Consider the following 14,847-nt stretch of genomic DNA (forward strand, 5'->3'; position numbering starts at 1 on the left):
CGCAAAAGGGGCCAACAAACATTGATTGCTTAACAGAGGCGCTTTTCTAATGAAGATATGGACCTGGACTTCTGAGGACGTGAACCCTCGCAACTCCTTTTGAAGTCAATGAGTATTGAAGGAAATTAGCACCTTGCAGAATTGAGCCAATTGTTTCAGGGATGTGTTGGATGATCTCCAGCTAGGTGGCTGCCTAATTGCATCAGCTTCTATTTTCTTTTGTACAGTTTCCACTGTACTCTTAAGCACCTTTTAAAAGGTCAAATAATTTGTTATAAACTTAAACTGCTCAGCGCTAATTAGCTCACTCATCCTTTTTTGCCTGATATCCTCTTCATTTACTCTAGTCCTATTACAGATGGTGTTTATGTGATTGTCATACAACTGGGGTTAATTCAGGATGAAGTGGAATTTTAATTTGCATTCCTGGTGGTGGTCCCGTGTCAGCACAGATAGCAATAGCACCTTGGGTGCAGAATGGAAACCTGTTAGACCTGCTGAAAGGATTTTCTCCTCCCTTTCTGAATGCTTCATCTGCATATTTAACAAGATGTGTATACTCCACGAGTATGGTGCATTGGGGGCTAGAGCAGATGATCCATCTCTAATTTCTGTGAGACAAATCCTGGCTCTGAGTTACTAGCAGAGATAGTCAAATGCCACAAAATCTTTCCTTTAATTTAAAAATAAGCTCACTTTGGCAATGCTCAGCCCCTTTTGTGTTCACTTTCCATTAACCTTCCAGCAATCAATTTGTTCTTATGCATGTGCTGATGGGGAAATACATTTTAAGCTCTCATATCTGCATAATTTCACCAGAAATGGTATATTTTATATAGGATGGGATATTGGTTAGTGGCACTGCATTTACGGGTCTATAGTTTTCTGTCCTCGTCACACTCCTAGACAAAACATAATTGCATCTTCAGCTGGGAATCATAGTAATGTAGATCTGGAAGGCACCTCAAGACAGGTGCCAACTTCCACAGTTCCCTGGGAGGGGTGGGGGTGCTCAACCCCCACTCCACCCCTTTCCCCAAACTCCTGCCCTGCCTCTTCCTGCGCGCGCTCTCTCTTTCTCTTCCTTGTTTCATCCCCTTCCCCAACCCCGTGCCTCCTGCATGCTGCTGAACAACTGATCACGGTGGGCGGGAGGGATGGGGAGGAGCTCATCTGCAGGGCTGCCGGTGGGTGCTGAGCACCCACTATTTTTTTTTTCCGTGGGTACTCCAGGACTTCTGACATATATTCCACAGTCACCTTAGGTTAGGTAACCTTCCAGGGCTAAATTATCTTTTTAGTTAGAAAGTTTTTCCAAATATCAAACCAGTACGTCTCTTGCTGTAAACTAAGCTGCTTGTTTCTTGTCCTACCCTCAGTGGACACACACAACCATTGATCACCATCCTCTTTTTATAACAATATTTTATGTATTTGAAGGCTGTTACCATGTCTCCCTTCAGCCTTCTCGTCTCTAGGCTAAACATGCCAATTCTTTCAACCTTTCCTCCTGGGTCATGTTTTCTAAATCTTTTATTATTTTGGTTGCTCTCCTCTGGACTTTTGCCAATTCGTTCACATCTTTCTGTTAAGTGTGGGAGCCTGAAACTAGACACAATACTCCAGCTGAGGCCTCACCAGTGCTGTGTTGAGTGGAACAATTACCTTCTGTGTCTTGCATTCAATATTCCTGTGAAGGGTGTAGTCAGATTCTTGGGACACACTAGAAGGACAGGCTCCCCTAAAAACTTGCCAGAACCCTGCCTGTCCATTCTAGATATTTGATATGGCCCTCATTGTGAGATGTACAGATACTGCAGTAATCTTTAATGTACTTATCCTCGCAACACCCTTGTAAAGTAGGGAAGTGCTGTTATCCTCCTTTTACAGATGGGGAAATGAGATGGAGAGAAACTAAATGACAGCCATACAGGCTGTCTGTAGCAGAGCTGGGACTTGAACCTAGCTCTCCCAAGGCTGGTGCCCTAACCGCTGGATGGCATATATTTCCTCTCTAGCACCAAGGCAATTTAAGAGCCAGGATTTGTCCACATCCATCACCACTAGGAAACATGTAATTACTTGTGCTATAGAGGTAGGCTCTACAGGGCCATGATGCGGGTTAATACATCTCTTCTCTATGGAAATTAAAATAATTGATCTTTGTTATATCATTGGGAGCACTTTGCGTCATGACTATGTTCAGGTCTCAAACCCTCAGGCTGTATGGTTTATATGGATGGAATGTGAATGCGATTATTCCCCAAAAAGCTATTTCCTCCTCAGCATCTTACAGCCCATGTGTCTTTTTAGCTGTCTGTGCTACTGAACTTTAAAAGATGGAAGAAAATGACATCCTGGTGGAAAATTAGTGATGATGGTGTGACATTAGCCAGGGTACAATCTGTATTGCTGAGCAGCTGTGTCCTCTTAATTCTCTAGTCTGAGGTGCCTTTTAAACTGCTGTGCTGTCAGAACATCCTCTCCTGGCCTGTTCTCACAGCCTTCAGCATGCAAATTCACCTGACCAGTTACTCATGAATTACATACAGGGCAATACCTGCACATTCTTAGTCCCAGCCTTGTTCCCCCATAAATGTGTCGTGTACGGTCTAGCACACTACTGAGCAATGTAAGCTCATAGACAGTCCATCATTTCAGCAAAGGAAAATGATATGTGCACTAGCAATGTTATCCCAAATGGAGGTACCCTCACACTTTAATCCAAACATGCTGGTTAAGATAAAACAATAAGATAAGTTTATTAACTATAGAAATAGATTTTAAGTGATTACAAATGATGAGGCATAAAAGTCAGGAATGGTTACAAAAGAAAATAAGAGTAAAACGCAGGCTAATGTCTTAAGCGAAGTGAATTTAAAAGCAAAGGTTTTGTCTCACCATATGCCTGGGACTCTTCCCGCTTAGTTCAGTTCTTTGAGAGTCAGTGATGTCATGGAGGAGAGGTGAAATGAAGGCCTCTGTCTGTCTGTCTCTCATACCACCCTCCCCTCTTTGAGAATTACCCCCGACTGGGGTGCAAGCAACAAGTAGTCTTTTGCAGATGTGAGGGTTGGACCATCTCTGTGACGAAATGTAAATTTCTTGTCTGCATCTTCCCATTACTGAAGAATGGCTGCTTAAGCCAGTGATAGCTCTTTAACACTTGGCTGGGGCCAGTGAGTTTTTGTCTCTGAAAAACTGGTTTGTGGGTGTTACGCAGAACTATAACATACTACAGTAACAATCATACAGTAAAAAGCAACAGAGGGTCCTGTGGCACCTTAGAGACTAACAGAAGTATTGGGAGCATAAGCTTTTGTGGGTAAGAACCTCACTTCTTCAGATGCAAGTAATGGAAATCTCCAGAGGAGGTATAAATCAGTATGGAGATAACGAGGTTAGTTCAATCAGGGAGGGTGAGGTGCTCTGCTAGCAGTTGAGGTGTGAACACCAAGGGAGGAGAAACTGCTTCTGTAATTGGCTAGCCATTCACAGTCTTTGTTTAATCCTGATCTGATGGTGTCAAATTTGCAAATGAACTGGAGCTCAGCAGTTTCTCTTTGGAGTCTGATCCTGAAGTTTTTTTGCTGTAAGATGGCTACCTTTACATCTGCTATTGTGTGGCCAGGGAGGTTGACGTGTTCTCCTACAGGTTTTTTGTATATTGCCATTCCTGATATCTGACTTGTGTCCATTTATCCTCTTGTGTAGTGACTGTCCAGTTTGGCCAATGTACATAGCAGAGGGGCATTGCTGGCATATGATGGCATATATAACATTGGTGGATGTGCAGGTGAATGAGCCGGTGATATTGTAGCTGATCATACAGTAGACTCTTATAACCTCTCATATAGTGTTGCCGCACATACTTTACCAGGACAATAATGTTCAGCAGGCTGATGTTTCAAATGATACCTCACAAGGCATACTTTGTACATAATTTATCATAGTCTTGTAAAAGTGGTGAACATAATAATACCGACTATCACAGGTCGGTCCCTTCTTTAAATATTTATTGGAAATGGGCCTGAGAGGCCAGCCATGAAATATGGATCAAGATCTGGATTTGAACTTTCCCATAGTTGAGGGAAGTTGGAATCTGAAGTTCTGGTTTGGAACAGTCTCTAGTACATCCCCCTTTGAGATAACACGTATACTACTCAGTCAGAACAGAAGTCCTAGTGCACTGCCTTGGTGCTCCTCATGGTAACCAGCCTTCGTGTTACCACTGGAGAACTTTTTTTTTTTTTTTGGTCTGCTGTGATGATATAAGAAAGGGAGTGGTTTTATTAAAAAAACTTGCATTTCTTGCTCAAAATTCTGCAGACCACAGTAGTCTGAGCAGTAATACCAGACAAAAGAGCGATCAGAAGGAAAGTAAGGTTTTTCAAAATTTTTGTTTCCTTTCACCCACTTCATTCCCAAAATACAGCTAACAAGAAGGAAGGTTTAAAGAAACCCAAACTAGCGAATGTTTGTTTTCTGATCAATGTATGAGCTGGTTTTCTAACTATAGACCTGTCTTGCTTTCAGTTCTTGATACACTGTGAGGGCACGAGATTCACAGAGCAGAAGCACCAAATCAGCATGCAGGTTGCTGAAGCCAAAGGCCTGCCTAAACTCAAGTATCATCTGCTGCCCCGGACAAAGGGATTTGCTGTCACCGTGCAAAGTTTGAGAAATGTAGGTAAGGAAAGTCACACAGAGCAAATTCTAAATGATCATTTCAGTCTCCTGCTGTCATCCTGCCTTGTTCTTTTTCCTCTAGAACAGTGGTTCCCAAACTTTAACAACCTCTGAACCCCTTTCACTAAAATGTCAAGTCTCATGAACCCCCTCCTAAAAACGAATATTTCCAGGGATTTTCTCCTTTACCTGAGTATAAAATATAAAAGCAGTGATCTTGGAAATATAAAATTTGTTTTTATGACGTGCTTCTTGCTATTTATTATTCATTATTATTTATCATTACAGTATTTTTATTACATTATGAAAATGGCAACACTCACTTTCGTAGCTTGTATCATTTTGAATAAGCCTGTTCTAAGACAAGACTCCTATGTTTCATCAAGGCGTATCAGATGTGAAACCAGCATGAAGGTACTTAAGAAGCCAACTCAGAGTTCCTCCTACGCAAGCATTCAGGTCTTGAGCAGTCCAGGCAAACAATGCATGTTACAGCAAAACTTAAACTTTTTCTTCATAATAATTTTAAAAACAATACTAGCTGCCTATTTAATTTTAAAAACAGCAAAAAATATCCACCTCCCTTTCTATTTCTTATAAGGAGTCTTGAAGTTTAAATCTCCTCAGTGTGATAGATATGCTTGCTTTGATCTGCTTAGCTCTTGGAAGTCCAAGGGCTCCGGGCTGCTGGCCCCATGGTGCCTGGGGTCCCTAGGGACAGCTCTGTCCGCCATTAGGGATTTTTTTCCCCGAGAACCCCCTGTAACATTTCGCAAACCCCCAGGGGTTCACAAACCTCAGTTTGAGAACCACTGCTCTAGAATCTGTGTCTGTAAAATTTCACTAGAATCCCTGTTGATCTATATTTCTACCAGCTCACAAAGACTAATGAATCAATTTTAAGAGCCCTTTATGCTGACAAAAATGGCTTCGTTGTGTGGACAGGTGCAAGGTTACTTCGATTTAATGCTGCTAAATTTGACCTAAACTCTTAGTGTAGACCAGGCCTAAGGGATTAGGACTGTACAGCAAAATTCACAGAGGCAGCTCTGCTAACTTGTTTTTGCTTACTCTGGAACTGGTAATCACCAGTCAATGGCCCTGTCCGAAGGGCACAGCTTCAAAAGGTCGGGCAGGAAACCCACTTAATGCTTATTGTCCCCAAAGGCCATGCTTGTCTGGCACATTTAAATATAATTGTTTGAACTATTTACACTTCCAATTCTCTCATCTGTCTCATCTCCCACTTTAGACAAGTGAACATTAGCAAGGGTGGCTGTCCAGCCACGCCACAGGGACCCCACTGACTTATTTCCTGGACAGAACATTAGTGACCAAATTTGCATTCCCTTTAACCTGAAGCATTTCCATATCATCATCTTAAGACACCAGGCTCCATTTTAGCAACGAGGCATTCATCTTTTCATTTGATGCAACCAGGTGAGTGGTCAGTATACACCGTGAAATAGCATCTGAAAAGATAGGGCTGCAATTTGCTGAGGGCCTGCACCGTTGCCAAATGTTCTTTTTCAGTTATCACACAGTTTTTCTCTCAGGGAAGCAGTTTCTTGCTCAGATGCACAATGAGGTGTGTCTCTCCCCCTTTTCATTGCTTTGCATCGCCACAGCCCTAAGCCCCATGCCACATGTGTTTCTAAAACCCATAAACGATGTGTCAAAGACTGGGCTTACCAGAACCGAGTCTGTACTCTGGGCTTTCTTCAGTTCGCAGAAGGCCTGTTGACAGCGTTCAGATCCTGGTTCACCCTTTTTACATAGATCAGTGATAAGGGCAGTCGGGGTACTAAAGTGAGGAACAAATCTCCTGTAATATCCTGCCATCCCAATACAGGATTGTACCTTTTCTTCCTTGTATTGGGAGTGGGACAATTCTTAATGGCTTCCACTCTTGCAGGTTCCGGTTTTATGCAGCTCATCTCCACACTGTGGCTGAGACCCCACTTCTGCCATTCCAGCCTTGAATTTCTCTATCTTTACAGTCAGGCCTGCTGTGTGAATGCTGTGAAGCATGCTCCTTACATGGGTCGCATTCTCTTCCAATGTCTGGCTGAAGTTGCAAATATCTATATGTGCCAGGCCAAACTCCCCCATCCCATGTAGTAATTCATCTACCAGCTGCTATAAGGTAGCTAGAGCCCCCTTGAGGTCAAAAGGTAGGACCAGGAACTCGGAGCCTGATTGGGATGGTAAATGCTGATTTAAGGCCTAGCATCTGAGGCCAACGACCCCTGCCAATAACTTTTACTGAGGTCAGTTGTGGTCAGGAGTTGCGGGCCCCTCCCAACTTGCACAGTCTCATCTGGTCTAGGCATGGGGTATATATCCGATGTTGTGATGATACTGAGCTTTCTGTAATCCCCATAGACTCTGATCCAGGCTTCTTAGGTACCAGTACATTGGGGGATTCCCATGGACTATTTGACCACTGGATCATCCCTAACTCCAGCATATCTGCAATTTCTCTCTCCAGGCTCTGGCCTGTTTTCACAGTAAGCTTGAAGGTGAACTTTTCATTGGACAGCAGGCAAGATGTGTGTAGGCTTATTGGAAAATTCCTGGTGATAAGCCTGCAGCTTTGCTCTGATCTCGGCTTGCTATGTGGGGGTTAAGTAATCAGAGAGGGATAAGGAGTCCAGGGAGGGGCTGTCCCCTGTTTCTGCTACCAGATCTATGTGGAGAACCTCTTCTTTCCCCTCGCAGTGCCCCAGGTCTAGATTCTCTCTGCTGTAATATCGTTTTGTCATGTTCACACATACACTCAATGTCAATGGGAGTGATTTAGATAGCTCAGCGACATAGTTTACTTCACTGAGAAGTTTGATTTCAAACAGCCCTTCCCAGGTAGCTTGGAATTTGTTCCTGTGCACTGAAATGAGCACCATAACTTGCTCACCTGTATCATATGCCCAAGCATATGCAGTGTGATCATATCAGACTTTGTCCCGAGCTTTAGCTAGATTCTCCTGGGTGAAACGCATGGGCTCAGTGAGTGTTTCCCAAAAGGCCAACACATACGTCACTGTGGGCTCCTTGTCGGGAGAGGCTGTACTTTCCAACTCTTCTCTCATTAGGGCCAGGGGGCCTTGTACTCTCCTCCCATACGGAGAGCAGTTCAAAAGGGGAAGATCTTGTGGATTTCTGGAGAACCTCCTGATAGGCAAACAGCAGCTAAGGTAAACACTTAACCTAGTCACTGGGGTGTGGGTCCACAAACATTTTCAACATTTTAAGGGTTTCTTTAAATATCTCAAACAACCTGTTCATCTGGGGTGGTAGGAAGGTGACCAGAAGCGTTGAATCCCACATCTCATAGCCCTTCATGTAGGACAGATGTAAAGTTTGCCCCCGATCAGTCAAAACCTCACAAGGAAACCCTACTGGCTACATATTTCTAGCAAGGCATCAGTCATTTTGTCTGCCTCTATAGAGGACAGTGCTACCACTTCTGGATAGGTTTCAGAGTAGATAGCGGGTAGCGTAAACTACTACTATCAGAATATATTTTTTTTCTCCGTCTGGGTAACTTTGCTAAGGGGCCCCCCAATGTCCGCAACAACCCTCTGAAAGGGTTCTTCTGATGGGAATGGGAATTAGGACAGCCTTACCCTTGTCCTGGCCCTTCCATACCCTCTGGCACGGGTCACAGGACTTGCAGTGTTTTTGCACTGCTGTAGAAATTCTGGAGTAAGCACTTTTTAGTATTCTGTATTCCCAAGTGCCCTGAGAAAGATGTATCATGATTTAGACTGCGTAGCCTAAATCAGTACCACCAATTATCTCCGTATTCCCCATGGCTCAACATTTCCAGGGGGTATAAACTCCCTGTAGAGTAGCAGCTGATCCCAGAGAAACCTTTCCAGGTGCCCTCCTGTCAGAGGGCTGCAGGGGGAGTCAGCTGCAACCTGAGGGGTAAGTCAATTGTTACTGTTGGAATTCCCTAGCAGGAGCTGGGAGACTCCATTCAACCTGGTCGCTGGAACCCACTTTCCCTCCCTCTGAAGTAAGTTCATCAGCTGGATTCAGCTCAGCCCCAGGGCATGTATTTAGGTTGCCAGGCAGCAGTTCAGAGCTGCCTGTCAGCTTGCAGCCCAGGGTCAGAGCCAAAGGTTGCTGCTTTCTGTTTTACAAAAGTGGCCTCGGGCCAGGATTTTAAGTCATTCCTCAGCAAGACCTCTGTCAGTAGCTGGGAGTGCACCCCAGCATCCTTAGGCCCCTGATTTGGATGGGGGCCCATTATTCCCTGAATGGTCATGACTCTATCAGGGATGATTCTTGAAGGGTCCACCTCGGGGTGTGCCAGAGTTACTTGGGCTCCATTGTACTCAACCACTGGGCCTTTTTCCCATCCAACTCAATGCAAAACTTTTTTGATTCCCCTTTTGGGTCTGAAATAATCGGGTTTACTGACTCTGGGTTGGATCTGGGTTTTCCGTTGGTAGGGTCACTGCCACCTGGATCCACTGTAGGCTATCACTAGCCCCTAGTCTCTTCAGCACTGGACAATGTAACATCTTATGACATTTTTTGTTATAGTAAAAGCTTTTCAGATCTCAATGTTCCTTTGTTGGGTCCGATTAGGGTTTGTCTCCCGCACAGGTCTGGGTTTAGCCCATTCTCCTTCTCCATTCAGATTTGTGCCCCTGTCCCTTGAATTTTTTTTATCAAACTTTGGCAGCTATCCGCACATTGCCCACTTCCCAGCTATAGTTACGTCTCTTGTCCTTGTCCATTAACTATGATTTTTAGGTCAGAGGGGCAGAGTTTGTAGAATTCTTCTAAACCCATTAATTTGTAGGCCTCATCTTCCCTGGGAACTACCCGACTAGTTTCCCATTTTCTTACAAAACCCCTAATTTGGTTTGATACCTCAGCTTAGGTCAGATCCCCTTTCTTCTGAACTCCCCAAAACTGTCGTCTTTACACTTAGGGGGTTCACCAAAAAGCTTGTTTACATCACCCATAATCTTTATACAGTAGAACCTCAGAATTACGAACACCAGAGTTACGAACTGACCAGTCAACCACACCTCACTTGGAACTGTAAGTACACAACTAGGCGGCAGCAGCAGAGACCAGCCCTCCCTTTCCCCCCCCAAAAAACCAAAACAGGTAAATACAGTACTGTGTTAAACGTAAACTACTACTACAAAAAAAAATCTATCCACATATTTCTTCTGCATAGTTTCAAAACTATATTAGGTCAATGTTCAGTTGTAAAATTTTGAAAGAACAATCATAATGTTTTGTTCAGAGTTATGAACAATTCAGTGTTATGACCAACCTCCATTCCTGAGGTGTTTGTAACTCGGCGGTTCTACTGCAGTCCTCTCTGTCCATATGGGTGAAAATATTGAAGGACTTAATCCTTGACTGTAGTGGAGCCAGGTATCATACTATGTCCTCCTGCTTCCTCCGGTTCAATTTTCACCCCCATTTCAATTCACATCCCATTTCAAAGCATTTAGAAACACATCCATGACATAGCCCTCCCCAAAGCAAGGAAATAATTGGGAGTCTACACCACCCACTGGGACAGGCACATGGGGTGTGGCTCCACCTACCAGATTAGGGTTTTGCTGGCACAATCTCTTCATCTTGAGTTGATGCTAAGTATCTTTTGTCCTCCCTTCTCTCCTCATACTGGTGCGTTTCTTCCATCTGCTCTGTCTTGCTCCTGGGCTGCAAACAACTGAGCTTCTAGATAGTCTGCAGCTTCTCTTGGTCTACTTGCAGATCTGTCCTTGATCACTGCTGAAGTCTGGAGCCTCTGTCTCCTCCCTCCTTCCCTCTAGAAAAGTATCTGAGGTTTCTCCTGCCTGCTGGACTCTGCCAATGGGCTAAATGTTTTTACTGTGATCCTGGACCATCATTCATTTTTGGCCCTCTGAGAACAGCAGGTCAGCTACTGGTACCTTTGTCCACTCCTCAGTGGTAGGGTTACCATATTTCAACACTGAAAAAAAGAGGACACTCCACAGGGGCCTGGCCCTGCCCCTGCCCCAACTCTGCCCCCTCCTCTGAGCACCCTGCATTCCCCCTCCTCCCTCCTGCTCTGATCTTGGTTGGGGGTTGCTAAATGCTTCCCTGCTCCCCACTCGCCCTGCAGCCTCTGCGCCTCCCGCCTGTCCTGCCCCTGTGCACACCCGCCCCTGCAGCCTCTGTGACCCCTGCACCCCCTACCTCTGCAGCCTCTGCGCCCCCCGCCTGCCCTGCCCCTGCACCCCCCCGCCCCTGCAGCCTCTGTGACCCCTGCTCCTCACCCGCCCTGCACCCCCTGCCCCTGCAGCCTCTGAGACCCCTGCTCCCCACTCGCCCTGCAGCCTCTGTGCCCCCTGCTCCCCACTCGCCCTGCAGCCTCTGCACCCCCCCCGCCCCTGCAGCCTCTATGCCCCCGCCTGCCCTGCTCCCCCGCTCCCCCGGCAGCCTCTGCCTGCTGAGGGCTTCAGACGCTCGGCAGCACGGGTCCCTGCAGCCCCGGCCGCAGCTTCCTTCCTGCCGCTGAGCACGTTCCCCGGCCTGTCTGTCCCCGCGGGAAACAGCTCCCGCGGCGCCGGGTTCCAAGCTGCGCGGGGCAACGGGGCCACAGGAAAGATCCCCCAGTGGCCGGGGGGGGTCCCCGCCCGCGAGGGAAGCCCGAGCCCCCTCCATTCCCCACCTGAGCATTGTAGCTGGGGCAGCTGGGCTGAGTTGCGGACACGGCAGATCGTGGTGGGCGGACCCTGGCTTATGCCTCCCTATTTCCCTGGACATGTCCGGCTCTTTGGAAATTCCCCCCCGGACGGGGATTTGAGCACCAAAAAACCGGACATGTCCGGGGAAATCCGGATGTATGGTAACCCTACTCAGTGGTGACCTGCCTTTCTCTGCATGTTTCAACCAATTGACTTTTTTCTTTCTTTCAGCTCTTTTTAACTCATTTTCCCTGTCCCTTTTTGCTATTTCTTTCCTGAATAGAACAAGACTTCTCTGTGCTCTTCCCTTCTGCAGTGAATTCCCCACTGTCATTGATCCCACACACGTCACCACCATAAAGGTCACACATCCTGGCGAGCGCCTGCTGCCAGCCAGCCACTAGGATTTCCATGAGAGGAATCCAATCCTCTCTGCTCTGAGTCCCTGAGGCTTTTCAAGTTCCTGGAGCCTGAACAAAGTCCAGATACTGCCTCAATCATGAGGTCCTTAGACACACTCTCAGGGCACAGACCTTCTATGTCACACCCCTTGTGAGTGTTGGAATCCACTGTCAAGCCACCTAGTCCCTCTGGGCACTGTGGTGACTGTTCAGATTCCCCAATACTTGAACACACCTGTCTCCCAGATGCCCCCTAAAGCATATGAAGCTTCTGATTTACCGTTTAGCTCCCGGGCACGCAGTCGTGAAGTAGCCCGCGCGTGCGCACATGTCCGTCTAATATCTTTATTCTCTTTCCTAGTTAATGTAAAGTGCAGGAGAGTACGGATCATATAAAACACTCTGAATGCAATGTTCTTCATTAGCTTACCCTTTCCTTGGGGATCATGTGTGTTGTCAAGCAGGCAGGTGGGGTCTTGCCTAACCTGCTGCTAGAACAGTCTCTCTCCTCTTAATCTTGTGCAAAATGGCTCTCCTCCTCTCCCCTCCTCAACCCCCCACTGAGTCTATTTAAAGACTCCTGTGGAGGTCATCAGCCTCTTTTGTTCTGCCATGGTAACTTTCCATTACATTCTAAACTCCCTCTCCCTTCTGATAAGAGGAAGTGTCCTCTCACAGCTACAGCAAACCCATTGTCCTAATCTCTGTCTTTGAATAGACTACCATTGAGTGCTGACCACTCACATTTTCTCTGCCCTGACAGAGAGGTGTAACAACCCTGCTAACTCCAGGGGCTGGTCAACACTAGAAAATTAAGTCAAACTAGCTATGTCACTCAGATGTGAAAAATCCCTGCCACTGAATAGTTACTGGTTATTGGTTCCTGAGTAACCAATGTAGTTAAGTCCCAACCAGAGGTGCCATCTTTCCAATGTGCTGGGGGGGTGCTCAGGGCCCGCCCCCACTCCACTCCTTCCTGCCCCCGCCCCGTTCTGCCCCCTCCTGTGAGCATGCTGTGCCTTCGCTCCTCCGTCCCCCCCCCATGAGCCTCCTGCATGGCACAAAACAGCTGATCACAGTGGGTGGGAGGAGGAGGGGGAGGTGCTGATCGAAGGGGCCCACTGGGGAGGAGCTCATAGGGGGCTTCAGGTGGGTGCTCTGCACCCACTATTTTTTTCCCTGTGGGTGCTCCAGCACCAAAGCACCCACAGAGTCGCCACTTATGGTCCCGACATAGACAGCATGAGGTCAATGGAAAAATTCTCGGAGGTAGGTTACCTATGACGATGGGAGAACCCTTCCTGTCAGCATAGGGTAGTGTCTACACTGAAGTGCTACAGCAGCCCAGCTGCAACAATGTTTTAAGTGTAGACTAGCCCTGATTGCATCCATATACATATATAGGCTTTCTATGACACAGTATTTTTATGAGACAACTTAATAAAACCATCTACAATTCAAAAGTAGTACAGACAGAATGCCCAATTCATCACAGTTGTCTCTTTTTGCTGTCTTTTCTATAGTTGGTCTTAGTACAATGATTATACAACTTTGGAAGTTATTTTCTGGGGATTTAGGTGCATTGCAGTCTGTAGCAAATAGAACTGCTGTAAAAACCAAAAATGGATAGAGCTACTTATTTGTGTATTGATAGCTAGCCCAGACCTAGCAATCCTTTTGGAGTGGTGGATATGTATGCAGTTAGAGCACTAACTTATAGGTAAGACCACCTAATTCAGTTCAAAAGGTCCTGACGCCATTGAAGTCAATCTCAAAATTCCCACTGACTTCAACATGATCAAATTTTTACCAAGCATGTCTTGAACAGTTACCCATAACGAAATATTCTGCAATGAGTAATGTGCTATGTATCTCTCAGATTTTGTAGAGCTTTTCACAAGAGAGGCAGAGAACATGACTGTTGTATAGCTTTTATGAGAGTGATAACTTTGTCTTTTGCAAATTGGGCAGCACAGCATAGTCCCCTTCAGTTACATGACAGCGAGAGGGAGTACATATCCTATGTAGGAGTTGACCAACACGTGCAATGAAGGGCTAAGGAACACAGTGAGAACACTGTCTCCTCAAGGAAAGTAGACAAGGGCCTGAGCCATACAGTGCTGATCAAGATTTAGACTTCCCCAAAGCTCAGGGATCTGGGATTTTGGAAAAGGTCTGTCTCCAATTTTAAAACAGTCCTTGGCCTGATTCACTCACATTAAGCGTTGTAAAGCAAACAGCGTTTTGGACAGAAGAAACCTCTGTTAAGTGTATGGTTCAAGCTGGTTGGGAATTTTTTGATGAAACGTTTTAGTCAGAAAATAACAGTTCATTGAAACTGAACCTTTTTGTGGGAAATGGTTGGTGTAATTGGCTGGCCTTCTCCTCAGCTCACAAAGGACCCACTGTCACACAGTGTCTTTCCAGGCAGTTTTAGTTCTCCAACAAGCAAAATATCCACACAGTTCCTCTGCCCATCTGGGGATTTCTGTCTGTCCTGCTTCAGGGCATCCTGCAGTAGTCTTCTGTTCTCAGCTCACTGAGGACCATCCCCAAGAATTTCCTCTTGGAGGCCCTTTTCCCCCCAGAGGGTTCCCACGGTTTCCTCTCCCAGGGGATTCTGCCAGCCCCTCCCAGAGAACTTTCTGCTTCTTGCAGCTCAGTGGTTCAGACTCACTGGGTCCATGTCTCTTCTCTTTCCCCCGTTAGGCCTAGATGTCCTCTTTTTAAACCCAATTGAGATCAGCTGTCCAGTCACAGATGCACTGGCCCAACTCCTTCTTAATGTCAATTTCTAATTTTTTTTTTCAAAATTTAAAATGGGAAATTCAATGTCCTGTTTCAACATTTTTCAAAACAAAATTCTGTTTTTCAGTTTGAAAATGCTTTGTTTTGAAATGTAGGTAAATTTATAGTAAAAGAAATGATGAAATAATAAAAGGACAAAATCAAAAGCAACTTTAACCATATGAAAAAAGGTTTTTGATTGGGTCAATTGAAATGTTTTGTTGCAATAATTTCAGTTTTTGAAAATTTAATATTTTGATTTTTTTTTTTTTTTTTTT

The 14,847-nt window shown here is 45.7% G+C and overlaps 1 protein-coding gene across 5 annotated transcripts in view; it reads left to right on the plus strand.

Moving 5' to 3' along the window:
- Positions 1–14,847, plus strand: part of AGPAT4 (1-acylglycerol-3-phosphate O-acyltransferase 4) — a 133,819-nt gene that overhangs the window by 88,290 nt on the left and 30,682 nt on the right. For all 5 annotated transcript variants that reach the window (XR_004645076.1, XR_004645078.1, XR_004645075.1 and 2 more), the window contains exon 5: positions 4,537–4,690. Coding sequence is in view for 1 of the 5 variants with exons in the window: in XM_034765271.1 (XP_034621162.1) it covers positions 4,537–4,690 (154 nt within the window). In the remaining 4 variants the exon portion in view is untranslated. The remainder of the gene's footprint in view (positions 1–4,536; positions 4,691–14,847) is intronic.

The sequence above is a fragment of the Trachemys scripta genome, chromosome 3 (assembly GCF_013100865.1).
Source record: "Trachemys scripta elegans isolate TJP31775 chromosome 3, CAS_Tse_1.0, whole genome shotgun sequence".
NCBI lineage: Eukaryota > Metazoa > Chordata > Testudines > Emydidae > Trachemys > Trachemys scripta.